Source organism: Castanea sativa, chromosome 8 (genome assembly GCF_040712315.1).
Source record: "Castanea sativa cultivar Marrone di Chiusa Pesio chromosome 8, ASM4071231v1".
Classification (NCBI taxonomy): Eukaryota; Viridiplantae; Streptophyta; class Magnoliopsida; order Fagales; family Fagaceae; genus Castanea; species Castanea sativa.
This window is the reverse complement of record NC_134020.1, coordinates 46,282,545-46,298,685: the sequence shown is the minus strand read 5'-3', so window position 1 is coordinate 46,298,685 and position 16,141 is coordinate 46,282,545. Positions and strand designations below refer to the sequence as shown.

The 16,141-nt window shown below is 33.7% G+C and overlaps 1 protein-coding gene across 1 annotated transcript; it reads right to left on the bottom strand.

The window, feature by feature from the left end:
- Positions 1-7,681: 7,681 nt before the first annotated feature.
- Positions 7,682-15,748, bottom strand: LOC142607097 (uncharacterized). Its single transcript, XM_075778513.1, has 3 exons — positions 15,458-15,748; positions 8,645-8,825; positions 7,682-8,208 (listed from the first exon to the last, which is right to left on the bottom strand). The coding sequence occupies exons 2-3, from the start codon at positions 8,801-8,803 to the stop codon at positions 8,041-8,043; spliced, it is 327 nt and encodes a 108-aa protein (XP_075634628.1). The 5' UTR covers positions 8,804-8,825; positions 15,458-15,748; the 3' UTR covers positions 7,682-8,040.
- Positions 15,749-16,141: the final 393 nt, after the last annotated feature.

Genomic DNA, 16,141 nt, shown 5'->3' with positions numbered 1-16,141 from the left:
GATGCATAAGTTAAGAATGAAAAGTCCACAGGCAAAGGAATATAAAGGAGGCATTAAAGTAAACCTCCCAAAAAAAGAAAGTTCTATATTTTGCCTCTCATAAATTGTATAACTTGCCCTTTTGAGAAATTATTAGGTTCATTGGAGGATTGCAAAAATTATTAAGTTCATCGAAAAAATTGTTAAAATAATTCTCTCAACTAATAAAATGATGCCACATATATAAATATGTAATTGAACTTCTTAATTAGTACTAAAAAAAAAATTATTAAATAATATCACATTTAAGTTACAGTATTTTATTGATTGGAACAATCATTTCAACTGTCCTTCAGATAAAGTTAATAATTTTTCAGCAGGGGATTTAATGCCTTGAAAAATCGAAGGACAGAGCAATAGTTTGGTACGCTATACAAAGTAAGGGAAGTTTTATGAACGCCACCAAAGCCAAGCCCCACGCACCGTCTTTAGTCCTTTTCATTTTAAATCTAGTTTAAATAATGGTACTCTCGCGCATTAATTTCAGACATTTGTACCAGAGAGCATAGAGTTCTTCGTCGACGAGTAATTGTATCTGTAAGTCGGAGGGGGCAGAGGCACGTATAAGGGTGGGGCCCAAAATTTTAAATTTTTTTAAAAAATATATACAATTATTTTTATGTTTTCAAAATTTAATCTACAAAAATAAGAGTTCGCCTCCCCCAAATATTTGAATTAGTCTAATAATACTCTTAAAAAAAATAATTAATCTAATAGTTATAGAAATATAACTTTATTTTTCGCAATTTTATTTTTTATTGTAAAATGTGTTTTTATATCTGTTAAATATTTGATAAAATTTGGTATCAAACATGTTTGAATCTATCTTTTTCAACCCGTTATATGACGATTAACAAGTCATTGATTCATTAAAAAAATTGTCACTAAAACTACACATAAAATGTGTCTTTAGTTGGCATATAATGGATTAAAGCAAGGTAGTTTTAAATATGTTTGGAGCTTAACTTATTCCTTCAAATTTTAAATCATTCATGTTTTTGAAAATTTCATTAGTTCAATTGAAAGATTTTTTACTTACTTTAGCATAAAATTTGATAATTTGTATTTAAAATGAAACTTTTTAAGAATTTGACTATGAAAATGAAAAAAAATGAATTTTATTTTATGAAAAATCGCCGTCAAAAGTAATTTTGATTGAAAATACTAAACACTTTTTTTTTTGTTGGGTGTGTGTATATATATAACTTATCAAATAAAAAAGTGTGTGTATATATATGTGTATATATAATAAAAAAGCGCGCATGTGTGTATATATGTGTGTGTGTGTGTGTGTGAAAGTTGTCTTGATAAATATATTAGCGTCGCAACTTGGCCCTCCAAACAAAAATTCCTAGTTTCGCCCCTGTAAGTAGGTATATGCATTGCATGCACAAACTATTGCTACTCGACTGAACTTATTACCATTTTTTGCATATGCATTATGTATATAGTATGGTAGTCAATAGATGAAGATTTTGGTAAAAGACAAAGTTTAGCAACAAACTTGGTTGTAGTTTAAGATTATAACTTCACTTAATATTTTTTTATTGGATGTGAATTTTGAAAAATTTACTATTGAATTACATTTTCTTAATATATTCTCCGTGTTTACAAAATTTCAAGAAAATTATATATCAATAGGTATGGCATCAATCATATATTTAAATTTCAAGTTTTTATAATATAAAACTATATATAAAAAAAATAAGTTTATAGGTCAAATAGTAAATAGTATCGATAGACATGAAATTTGAAATGTGTGTTAAGAATATAAACAACATATAATCTAACGGTTAGATTTTCAAAACATATATAAAGTCTTTTTTTTTTTTTTAATGGAAGCTGTAGCTTTAGGCTACAACAAAGTTTGTAGCCAAACTTTGTCATTTGGAAAATTAAAGAGGTAGAAATTAATTTTTTAGATGTAAAAAAGAAAGAAATGAATTGTTATTTATATCAATTTACTAGCATGCCCTTATTATAATAAAATCATTTTTTTTTTTCATTTTTTTTATAGTATTTGAAGATTTATTATAATAATATAAATATGGAAATCATCTTTGCGTCAACAAATGAATTTAAGAAGTATGTTTCAAATATATAATGGGCTGGTAATTGCCTTCTAAATCCAACTGAACCTTTTCTCATTTAAAAGTTTTTAAAAAAAATTTGTTGATGTATGCATATAATTAAACTATCCTAATCTTCCTAGATATTTTATTAAAAAAATTATTTATTAGTAAGTCAATAATGTTATTGTATATATAATCATAAAGCTCAAAACATGTTATATCTTATATATGTTATATTTGCTTCAATATTTAGCCAAAACACAAAAAGTATGCTTCAAGGAAATGTTACAACTCATTCACACATTAGTTAAAAACGTTGAGTGCCATTTTTTTTTTTTTTTTGAGTGAATATGAAAACATTTTTGTTATTGCATTTTTGCTTTACTACTTGATTTGGCTTGTTTTGGTTTTACAGTTACATTTGTAATTTGATTGTTGTAGCAAGAAGGTTCCTATGTTGGTTTCTTCCCTTCTATGGTTTTGGGGTTTATCATAGGTATTATGTTTTATTTCAATGAATATAAACTAAATTACCCAACAAACAAACAAAAACACTTTTGTTAATTAGTTAAAAAATGATTATGTGCTGCTAAGTTGTTTGTTATTAATTATTATACTATTTTCAATTGAAAAAACGAAGTATAAAGTTTTGAGTTCAGTCATTGCCCTTTCACCCAATCATCTTTCTATATTTTTCCTCTTCAAGTTATTATAATATATAATTATCCACTCACTCTGGTCTCATTATTCCATTTAAGATCATTTCATGGTAATTTTATATACTAATTAAAAGTTTTTTATTTTATTTTCTTTAAATGCATCACATGGACTTGTTTTTCCTGAAATATCCAAAAGACACACAAAAAATATATATTTTGTTTAAAAGTTCGACCATGAGAATTTAATGGATTTCTGACGCAAACCTATAAATTTATATGCTGACTAGTACTGTTAACAGGCATTAACGATTTTGCCTACTATAACAGACACCCAAATAACCTGCACCATTATAATTATAAGAAATGCCAAAAAAATATTTTTACAGTAATTAAGTCGACAAGCAAGGAATGTATCAATTAGTTCAGGTTGGAGTATTTTTTCAATCAAATCCAAGCTTGTAGGGTTGAAAAATTTTCAGCCTAAACTACCGTAAAATAAATGTAGAAACCACCCCAACCCTTTACACATGGATCGGGTTAAATTGAGGTCAATGGGTGCACTTGCATATCCCTTTTCCTTCCCATTTTTTTTTTTTTTTTAATATTATAGTTACAGGGAAAGAGATATTTGAACTAGGCATCTTTGCTAGAAATATTAGGAGGTGTTAGTTTAAATATTAGACTTTTAGTGTGCTTACATGTTTTATGCTTTGTAAATAAATTGGACTTTTATTAATTATTTAATTGTTTTTTTAATAAATTATTACAATCACATAATAAGCCTAAATTATATTGCAAATTTCTAAATTAATTGAAATAATTTCTTAAAATACCAAAATAATTCGAACTAAAAAAAAATAAAGGTAATAAAATGATTTTATATATATATATATATGTAAGGACGTGAACCCAAATGGCTTAGGCAATGGCCTAATAAACCCAAACCAATGAATTTGTTAGAGAGTGGACCTGATATTGAACGTTCAATGAGTTAGAAAATAGGCTAGTTAGTGTTAGGATAAACAAGACAAACAGTTTGAAAAAGAAAAATGCTCCTCGGTTAGGTTTGAGGAAGGTGTGTCTTATATATTTCTTTTAGACTTATCTCAATGTTCAAAGTTCTTGGTTACACCGTGGTTCTTCCTTTTTCTCCTTTTTCTGATCCCCCTTTTATAGTTTTTTCCCTTCTTTCATCTCAGCCTTCCACGTGTAGGTCAGATTGCTAATTTCCTTGATATTTGTCCCATCAGCACATTTCTAAAGTCTTTGTAAGTAGCTGTGAGGCTAAAAGTTACTATTCAGGTATCACTTCTACATTAATGTGGCCAGGGGGTTAGATGCAGAGCATTTAATGCAATGGTACCAGCTTTCTTTCCAGATATTTCTCAATTCTTTGTTGACTTATCTTTCTCTAATGCTTATCCTTCCAAAAATGGTTGTCTGCTGCCCAGTACTTGGTAGGTGGTCGGACTTTAGGCCTCCACTCTATTGGCCGAAGAGGTATCGCTCCTCGGACAATGTCACTTGTTCATTGTGATCTGGCCTCTTCCCTAGCCCAATAATCTATCTATCTTCACTAGTACTTATTTGTCATCAGGAGATTTGACGTCCTCGGGCGCGGCCCATGGCCCAATATCCATATCTGGCCCTTCATCCCTACGATATATATATATATATATATATATATATATATATATATATATATATATATATATATATTAGTTTTTATCTATATCTTCTGCTTCTGATAATAGTTCTTTATTATCAAATCAAAATACTAATCGGTTTTTGGTGTAAGTTTGAATCTCAAATCTCTTATTCAACCATTAGAAATTTTATTAATTGAATTAACTGAAACCCACTCCCTTCCAAGATATATTTGTACGAAAAAGTGACGTGGTTATAAATGAATCGTGGGTGACTCATGGCTTGTGGTTAATCGTCGGTGGTCACTCCACAAGTCTAAGTGTTTGTGGGGTGTGGGGGGGCAAGGGCCGTGGTTTAAGTCTCCAGGAAGGAGTTTCACACACATATACACTTAGATTAGGCTAGAATTTCTATCTTGTATTAAAAAAAAAAAAATTTAAGTCATCCTCCAGAGCAATAAACCCACCACCTCATTACTCCTATGGGCCATGGTGTAAGTTGGTCACTTTAATTTCTTGAGAACTTCTTTTGTCTTTCCTCTTATTGGGTTTTTGTGCAGTGGCTTGGATTTTAGGTTTTTTTTTTTTGTGGTAGGTGGGGGGAAATGGCCTTGAACGACGGATTATCAGTTAGTCAAAGTTACAGGGGAAGATCCTAGTATTTCTAATGTCACTTAGGGGTGTCAATGTTCGACCCAACCCGCGAACACGACACGAACTCGACACGGGTTTTTGCGGGTTAGGGTTGGGCCTTAATGGGTTTGGGTCATAAATGAGTCGACCCAAAATCGACACGATAAGAAACGTGTCATAAGCAGGTCAACCTGCGTAATCCGCAATAGACACGTTTGACACGCTAATTTATTTATGTCAACCTGAAATAACCTACTTAACACAACCCATTTAACTCGTATTACAAATAAATATTCATTTTATTTAGATTTTTCAAATACCTATCCAACATATATTTTTTAAAAAGAAAAGTAAGTAATCACAAAAACTTATAAGGGATATAATTGAAAATTGAAACTTTACAAATCCTTACATATATATTTTTGGCATAAATGAAACTGCATGAGCTTGTGGAAGATGTTATGAATTTGGACATCAATAAAGAATCTATATGATAATCGTAGTCATAGTCAAGATTAGTCTACTGTTTGTTCCAATTCTTTCAATATTGATATTTAGCATTTGGCGAGTTCTAAGGATATAATATTTTTGTTGAACTATGTTATTTCATTTTTGTTAAACTATGTTATTTTGAATTTGGGTTGAAGCGTATGCACTTCTTTTAGAGTGTAAAGAACTTATTTCTAGATGAATGTTATATTTTTGTTGAACTATATTATTTTGAATGTGGGTTGAAGACTTGAAATGTATGCACTGCTTTTGGGATGTAAAAAAAATATTATTTCTAGATGGATGTTATATTTAATATTATGTAGGTTGAAATGATTTGCGTTACATTTGTGTCAACCCAACACAACTTGATTATTAAGTGTGTCAAATGGGTTGGGTCAGATCAACCCGCCTTATTAACAGATCGGGTTAGGGTTGAAGGATCATGACACGATTATTAAATGGGTCGGGTTAGGGTTGAGCCATTTAGTCGAATACTCCTACCTCGACACGACACGAACCCGACACGCTAACCCGAATTGACACCCCTAGTCACTCCCATGTTTTGTAACTATTAAATTATATATAAAATATTGTTATGTAATTTAAAAATCTAACTATTAAATTGCATGTTTTTTACGCTTTTAACATACATGTCAAATTTTGTGCCAATCAAATGTTATTTACTATATGATCCATAAACTTATCTTTATGTGTAATTGTAAAGTACAAAAACTTGCAATTTAAACAATTGATTAATAACATAACTATTGATCTTTGATTTCCTAAAAATTTTGTAAATATGAAGAATTTAAGAAGAAAATATAATCTAAGGACCAAGTTTGTAGCCAAAGACTATATATATATATATATATATATATATATATAAAGGGTTGAGTTCAAGTTACACTCTAAGTAATATTAGACCACTTAATAACTTGTTATTAGATTCATATTTTGAAAATCTCACTGTTAGATAATATGTTCTATAGTTTTTAACATACATGTCTATTTTCATGCCAATTAGATATTATTTATCATTCAATCCATAAACTCATCTTTTATGTACTATTTTAAACTATAAAAATTTGAATTCATACAATTAATTGATAGCATGATTATTGATCTTTGATCGTCTTAAAATTTTGCTAGCATTAAAATATACAAAAATAAAGTAATCCAAACGGTAATTTATCAAAAAATCTCTTCCACTTAAAATTTTTTGGATAATATAATGTTGTTTAAAGTTACACCAGATGTAATTTGAACTTAACCCATAAAAGAAAGGCTACACGCACAACAATCAAGGATGGAACTAGGATTCAAACTTAGGAGGGCCAAAGTTCTTTATTCAAGAATTTTAAAAAGTTAACATATTAATACTAAAGTTTACAACAATGCATTATTAGCATTAATTTTTTTATTTTTTTGTATTTTTTTCTTTTCTTTTAAATCAATAATAGATATTATAATCAAGAATAAATTAATGCTAATAATGCATAATTAAAGAAAATTTTTAAAAGACACCAATTGATCCAAGTGAGCAATAGATCTTTAAAAAAATAAAATTTTTTCATGAATTGAGTTAAAAACACTAACTGATTCAAGTTGCTGGTGACACTAATTGGTGTGTGGATAGAGTGATTAGCATCATAAGAGTTGTCTATGTGACTATGAGGTGGAATTACTTGAGAGGGACAAAAAACTCTCAAACTAAGAGGTAGAAATTGGGTAGAAGTTATTAAATTTTTGTGATTTGTTTTGCTAAGATTTATAATTGATTTGTTATATTTTTTTGTTAACTTAGACCGTGTCCGAAGATTTGTAAATTTTCCTTGTTGTCCGAATTTGTAAATTGTCCAAATATTTAGTTAAATGTTTTTCTTGATATTCTTAGAACAACTAAAAAATGGATGATTTGATAATCTTTTTCATTTTTGTTTCATAGGCTTGTAAATTGTTTAAGAGAGAGACCAAATATATTAATTTTAGAGCCAAAAGTATATTTTTTATACTAAAATATATACTAGGAAATTTTTTTTCAAAGGTTGGGGGGCAGGGCCCTCCTCAGCCCCGAGATAGCTCTGTTCCCGACAACAATTGATAGCCATGAACACTGAAGTTTTCAGTTCTCAAGAAAATATTGATCGCAGAATTTGCAGCTTGTTATTATTTGCAAATGAAAACTCTGCTGACAGCAGTACGGTGTACAGTCTCTACAGTATTGTTTGCATCCGTTCATAGCTTGCTCCAATAGCATTGTAGCTTTAATAACTTTACATTTAATACGGTGTACAGCTATTAATGATTTTCAATTTATGATAATAACCATTATAGTGATCCATAGTGACCCTTAATATGGCATCTTCATACGAATGAAGATTGAAGGGCAAATGGACCTTTAACATCGTGAATATGAAGATGTGGAACTTGCACCAAACTGAAACCTGGGTGAATTTTTACAATTTGAGCATTACCAACAAGAACTTGCATGTTCCCAGCCTAGTTTCCCAGAATCTGCTGTCGCTCAAGCTCAATAACATGTTCAGTCAAAGGGCTTGCATTGTCATTTGAAGTCTCATTACTGTCTCTGCACTGCTGCAATTGTTCTCGGAGACTACGTACAAGTTCATTAAGTCTCTGAATGCTCTTCTCTTGTGATAAAATGATCTGCAGCAAGTTTGACACATCAGAAAATAAGTATCAGAGAGCTTGACACAATACACCGACATACTCAGATTAAGCTAGAGTTGAATTTTTATTTTGTATCAAAAAATAAATAAAAAAAAGTATCAGAGGGCTTGATTAACATGGCACAATAGAAATTGACAAGCGAATTTATAAGCTTGCAACTGCTAAATTAGGAGGTAGAAACTTGTTAACTAAGTAACCAAATTCATAAAAGAAATATGCTCAAGAACCAGCAATGGTATTGATTGTGTAGCATGTGTAGAAAAACATGCATTTCGAAGAATTTCAACTGCCTACCGATAAACTGAAAGCATCTTAAGATTCAAAAGCATTTTGCACAACCACCATCTTCACTCACTAACCAAATTAAAGGGGTACGCATGACAATAAATAAGGTTGGCTGTTAAGTTTTAACCTTCTCTTTTACAACTTCTTCCCGTTTTGAAATTTGGTGCTGCTTCTGTGAGATGCTTGGTGTTGAGTCAAGGTCAATCACAAGCTGTTGTTTCCATTCAAACTGAGAAGTGATTATGAGTACAAGCAACAGGAAAACAAGCAACATGGGTCTTGACATCCTTACACGCAGCTCACAAAACCTGTTCAACATTTAGAGGTGCAAGAAATATCATTGTCCACTCTTGCCATTCAATTAAATCTCCCACAAAAAACCCTCATTTTGACACAAAGAAAACCAGGGAAAAGAAAAATAAAAATAGAGTATAAAAAGAGTTATATATGTCATATACTAATGTTTTAATTAGCATATACTGAATATCTCCTCAATTCAACCTCATAGCCATATGGGGTACCCTTTAGAGTATGTGACTTTCCAACAATGCATCCCCCAAATTTCAAAATTCTAAAATGAATTCAAGTCATTCCTTTCCATAGCAACCAAATAACGTTAACATTAACAGGAAGTCATGTTGTAAACACAAGCCCAGCAGGGGGCTGAACTATTGTGTTAGCTGGGCTGGACAATCAATTAAAGGCCCAAGCCCCTAAAACCCATGGCATGTATAGGTGAGAGACTCAGAGCTGGAGTTATAAACCGGGCTAGTTGATAAACTTGGCAAGATGAGTAAAGAAGAGTTCAGAAGGGTGTGGGCAGTTCAATTAACTGGGGAAAGGAATTTGACCAACCGTTAAGCGTGTTCATAATAGCTTCCGAGGTGATTGGAACACAGATACAGTGGGATCAAGTTGGATCAACAAAATTTCTTGACTCTCAATTGTGCATTCACACTGACCATGTGCCGTAGGCTTCCATAATGATTTCAGCAGCAAGACAAAGCATAACAGTAATTCATAATGAAGGAAGAGAAGATAAAAGTGATGAAATCAGTGGTAGTGATGGGCTCAGTTGGCCAAAGCTATTTTGCAAGATGGAAGTGTTGACGAGAATGGCTTCACAGGTTTGAAAGTGGCACTATATGAAGGTCCCATGGAACTTCAACCATTAGTGACCTACCCACAAAAAGAATTGAGACAGAAGATGACAACCAAGATGTAGATCTCTCTAAATGGGTGATGCTATGAATAAAGAGCTTTAGCAAATTTTTGGGAACATAATTTACAGGATTTTAAGGCAAGATTGTGAGGTTGTTCTCTAAAATTGAATAATATAATAAAGCAAGGTTGCTTAACAGCGTCCAAGAAATGTGGCTAAGGAGGTGTGGGAACCGAAAATTATGGCTTGTTCCCTTAATTACAACACAAAGGAGAGTGAAATGGAGCAGTATCAAGAAAGACAAGAGTCTTTCTATCATAATCATCATGCAACTGAAAACTTTATCCTAGATGTTTGGGGGTTGAATGATGGAGTGAAAAGAACAAGAATTAACAATTGACTGCAGCACTAGAAAACAGTTGTATGCTTTTTCAAGAAACGAAGATGGGGCAAATGATAGAAGTATGGTTAAAAGCATTTGGGGGGATAATTTCATAGATTGGAATCATTTAGACTCATTGTGAGCTTCAAGAAGTATTCTGCTGATATGAGATAAAAGAGTTGTAGAGAAGCTTGAAGATGCAGTTAGGCTGTTAAGGATTATTCTGTTTCATGTAGATTTCAAAGTGTGGATGATGATTTTAAATGTTTTTTTTTTTTTTTTTTGGAGTTTATGGTACTATTGCTAATGCAAATAGAAGGCGGCTTTGGACAGAGTTGGCAGGTATCCAGAGTTGGTGAAGGGTGCTCTGGCGTATAAGGGGGATTTTAACATAATTTGCTTCCCAAGTGAAAGGAGGGGACATTAAGAATAATGACAGGGATTTGGGATTTTTCAGAGGTTATCCACTTACATGGCTTCATAGACTTACCAATAGAGGGAGGTCTTTATTCATGGTCGAATAACCATGATCCACCCTCAATAACCAGATTTGACAGGTTTTTGGCCTCACCCTATTGGGCCGAGCATTTAACAACTAGAGTCAGAGGTTACTTCAAAGACCAATATCAGATCATTTTCCTATTTTACTTGATAACAATGGCGTCAAGAGGTGAGAATTATTTTAATTTTCTGAAATTGATGGGGGAGCTATCATAACCAGGGGTCTCCTGGTTATATACTAGCTCATAAAGTCAAATCCTTGAAAGTGATTTGAAATTTTGGAATAGGGATACTCTTGGAGATGTTGCAGTAAGGAAGGAAAACCTTTTACAGGAAATTAGGAAGCTGCATGGTGTCAAAGATATTATGGCCCAAGAGATCAAACCTAATGTAAGCCCATGTACTTGTAGAGTAAGCAAACTAACCCTAGGGTTAGTCTACAGTTCTCTACTATGTAAACCCTACATTGTGCCATTGTAATAAACACTTCAATAGCTATCAAAGGTTTTCCGCTATGGGTGTAAGGCCCAACCACATTAAATCCTTGCTTTGCTTCCACTTTTCTCTTTTCTCTCCCGCAATCACTCAACAACTATAACATGGTATCGGAGCTAGGCTGATCCATTCCCTTTGAGTTTCCCAATTTCAAAAAGAAAAAAAGAAAAAAAGAAGATCCATAACCATCACAGATAGGCTGCAAGGTGGTGCACAACATCACAAATCTGGACAGCATTGCCACCCACATCCTGCACAAGTAGCAAATATCACCCAGTTGGTCAAGAACCCAACCAAGTCCTTCAATCTTTCTTCTTCTTTTTTTTGTAACCCCAACTCTTTTCTCTTTGTCATGGCCTTGTCAAAGGGCATTGGTTATGAACGCATGCTACAGTCATAAAACACAACAAAATCTCCCATCACCAAACTTGATTCAAGTACCCAAACCCATCCCAAGTTTCTGTCAAAACCCAAATGAAGCCCAAGGCCACCATCACCTTGGCCAAAACCCTAGTGTTGCCACCAAAACTGCTTTAGATCCACCATTCATGGTGCCATTAATGCCACAGCAACCTAGCTTATCAAAACCTTTGCAAGCTTGTCTTTGTTGATGCCAAGCCCAACAAGATATGCTGCGTGGTGCATGATCTCCAACATGTCCACCATGTGTGCTTTGCCTCCAGCAACAACGAAACTGATCATCAATCTTGGATCCTCTGAGCATGGACACCACCAAATCTACTTCCAATAAGCCAATAGTCTTTACATACCTAACTTGACTATACATGTACTGGTGCCAGAACCAGGGCCAAAATAGCTGGCTCCTGAAAGGCTGCTGCTCATGTGTGTGGTTGTTTCAATGTTTCATTATGGGTTGGATACGAGTAGCCCATTCAGAATTCCATTTCTTCAAGAATTGGTGTACTTTGACATGTTGTCATCAGCACGGAAATATGGGCAGATAGTTCTGCTGCACTGAATACACTCTGAAACATGGGAATAGCATACATTAAGGTACTTCTCAAAGTTTTCTCCCCAATTACCAAAGCAATGTCACCAAATCATAGAAATACTGGAGGCTTACAAATCAATACAACTGTTTGCTTGACAAATCTGGTTCCAATCCATAGCCTTCTCCAAGCCCACTTCTTCAACTAAAACAAAGGTGGGTACCTTGCAAACAACAAATGGGCTCCATGTCGCTCCAACAAAACCATAATAATAAATAAAAGGGATGCCAGTATGCCACACATGCATGGCCACATGGCGTTATAGGGTGTTGCCACGTTAGCCCTAGCCATGTCAGTATGCCATGCTCTGCCACATTTTGACACAGGGTCCTGCTATGTCAACCAAACATCAGTGTGTCACATCACCTACCACGTCAACATGGGTGCCACATCAATTTCCATGTGTGCCACACATTTAGCATCATGCAGGCCCACAAGCCTCCAAAATCATACAGACCCACGCTCCATCATGAGACCAAATGCACCAACATCTCGTATCACCCAACATCTTTAACAGATGGATTGGAGGAAGGAAACTTGATTATTGAAGAGAAACTTATAAGGAAAGATGTAAGGTTGAATTTATTCAATCAAGTGTTGGTTTTATTCCGTGCCAAATTTGCTTGTAATTTAGCAATTAGTTACCCTGTATTTAGGTGAGAATTATGTAAGGGTAGTGTGAGAGAGAGTGTGAAGAAACCTCAAATGTGTGCACTCAAGAAGAGCCTCGCGCCAGGATCTCGTGATTGGCAAGTCGCAAAAGGTGACACACGTGTGAAGCATGCAGGGGAGCTGAAGGGTCACGATAGCTATAGCACTATAGGACAAAACTTCCAGCTTGGCCAGGCAGTGAGGTCGAGTCGCCAAAATGCCTTGTTTGGATGAAAACTGATGTTTCACATTCCTCATACACCTTACTATAAATACCTTTATACCCACGAAATGTAGAGAGCTTCTAGAGAGAGAAACCAAGATTGACTCATCTACAATCTTCATCCTTTGATTCTCCAAATTCCTTTACTCTCACCCTCTCCATTGACATATCCTTGAGAAGTACATTTAGCCAAATCGTTATCTCACCATACCCATATCAGTGAGGAGGTATTTTGATGCTTGGGAAGCAGTTGACCAATTCATTTGGTTGATGCAATGGGCGATTGCGGGATCTGATAAGCTAGAGAATACAAGTTTCGGCGTAACCCTATTGGAGCAAGAAGCTTGGAGGGCTTAGGTGCACTGGGTAGATTAGGCTTGGAGAGTCTTCTGCTATTCATGTATCCCAACTTTATTCTCTAGTGGATTATTGACCGCTTGGAGGGCGGCGGAGAGGTTTCTCGCCGAGTGCTTCGGCTTCCTCTTCGATAACACATCGCTGTGTTATCTTTGTGTTTGCATCTCTCTTCCCTTACTCTTACATATTAATTGCTGCTGTGTTGTGATTAATTATGGTTTAGAGTGTTTATTATTTTGGGTATTGTTTGTACTTATCACTCCGCACATCTATTGTTTGAGTATAAGCTTGTGTTGATATTTTTGTAATTGGGGGCCTAAACGTTCATTGGTGTTTTATACGCTATTTGAACTTTCAAAAGACTCTAAAAAGGAGGTTCAAAAGATAATGCTCACAGAGGAGACAGGTTGGAGGTAGAACTTTAAGGGCTCTTTGGCTAAAGGGAGGGGATAAGAAGACTGGATTATTTAATCATTTGGTTGATTCTCACTAAAGGAATAATTTTATTGGAAGCCTAAAAATTGGTGATGCCACCAACCAAGATGAAATCAGGGAGCATATTGAACAATTTTACAATGATCTTTACCAGGAATAGGAAGCTTGGAGACCTAAAATGGATGGGATGTTGTCGATGCAAGAACAGCAGCCTTTTCAGAGTGACAATGAGAGGAAAAGGTTCTACAGGCCTTAAAAAAGCATGAATAGGGACAAAGCACCAAGTCCGGATGGGTTTACCATGACTTTCTTCCAAAACTACTGTAGTGTGGTAATAGAGGACATAATCAACTTCTTCATTGATTTCCATGAAAAAGGAATGGCTGAAAAAAGTCCAAAAGCTTTCTTTGTGGTTTTGATACCAAAAAAAGTGCAAGAACTTTAGGCCCATTAGCCTTGTGGAGTACTTACAAAATTTTGGCCAAACTACTAGCAAATAGATTGAAGGGGGTTTTGTAAGAGATATTGGAATCAATTACTTTCTTGAGAGCTTCATGATCGAGAGCTAGAATAGATGAAACAGTTTTTGGATGACCCCATTGAGATCTGTGGAGAGGAGATAGAAAATTTGGTGATGATGCCATTGAAAAACTATTGTTTTCAAGCAAAGAGTTCCTACAAGGCACTGAGAGAAAGAAGGGGGAATTTTTTCCTTAGCAAAGCATATGGGAAGTTCATGTACCACAGAAGACCTTTTTCTCATGGTGTGTTGCAGTGTGGAAATTTTTTTAAACATATAACCTGAGGAAGTGAACAATAAATATTATGGATTGGAGTTATATGTTTAAAAATCATGAAGAGTCAATGGATCATCTCTTTCTCCATTGTACAGTGGCTTGAGAAACATGGTCTCTAGTATTTTCTTTGTTTGATGTTTCATGGGTAATGCCTAGTCCCATGATAGACTTATTATCTTGTTGGAAAGGACAATTTGGCAAAAGAAAAGAAGCAATGGGGAGACTTTGAAAGTTATTCCATTGTGCTTAATGTGGTGTATTTGAAGATAAATCCTTGTTTTGAAGGGATCGAGTTATATTCAATGAAGCTGAAGTTTTTTTTTTTACTTTAATTTTATTGGCAAGACTTTATACGAGTGGAATTTGGCATCTGTTGTGTTTTCTAGCTCAAACTTACTAGAGTTCTTGGATAGTTTGGGTTTTAGTTAGTTTATTTACTGTATCCCCATATACTAAAGTAACTCAAGGTAATTAAAATATCATTTCAGAATCTAAAGTACCTCTCACAATAATTATACCGAAGATTAGCCAAAACATATAAACAAACAAACAAACAAGTAAGAGATTAATTCTAATCAATAAATAATAAAAGCAAGCAATTAATACTGAAACGAAAGTAATTCAACCATAGAACAGAACAACAGTTACAAAAAATAAAATGCAGAATTTCTGCTTTATCACTTTGAGTCGTGTTAAAATTGGGTTCAGTTCAACTAATTAAATACTTAAGTTTTTTCATTTACTTTAAGCAATTAAAACAAAAAAGAAAAAAAAAATCCCATAAAATTACGGTCCCAACTATATTAAAAACACTAAATTTAATTTTGTTTCGAGCCTGTTTTTCTCAGCTACCAAACAGAAAACAAAACTCATGATCAACAAGCAATACAAAATGGAATGCTAAAAAGAAAGAAAAAAAAAACTCACAAATCAATGTCAGCAAGAAATCCCCAAATTCATGATAGAATTCGTCTGGACTCCTGCTAGTTCTTTGAACTTCTTTTCTGAGTAGCAGAAACGCTATGTGATTGGGTTTGCTTTTTTCTTTTTTCTTTTTTTGGGGTTTTCTTTTTCCTCGGTACTTAAGAAAAAGTCTTTGTGTTTAGGCTGATTGAGTTAAATAAGAGTTTACAGAGGTACTAGGTTTTTGGTTTGTTTGTTTGTTTTTTTTTTTTTTTTTTTTTGGGTGAAGTTAACAGAGGTACTAGTTTGATGTTCGAAGCAAAGGTTTATCTATGAAGTTTCTGTTTTTAGTACTAAGCAAACGGTGACGGTTATTATATTTGAAAATTTCTTTATTAATCTAATTCTTTCCTTATACATATCTATCCCTAGATACTTTTTGTCTTAGACTTGGACACGTCAAAAGACAGATTCAATTTGTTTTGTAGAGTGAAAGACGCCGTTTATAAATTGACAGAAGAAAATGGTTAAGGTGGAGTTTCAACTGTATTATATATTGTTCCCCTAACCCAAGAGATTTGCATAAGTTATCATTTAATTTAATTACAGCTTCTTCTTCTTTTTTTGAGAAAACCTCATATTAACTTAATTACTCTGAGCTTATTATCAGTTCCTTGAAGAGTCAGCATCCTTCTCTTTTGGCCTATA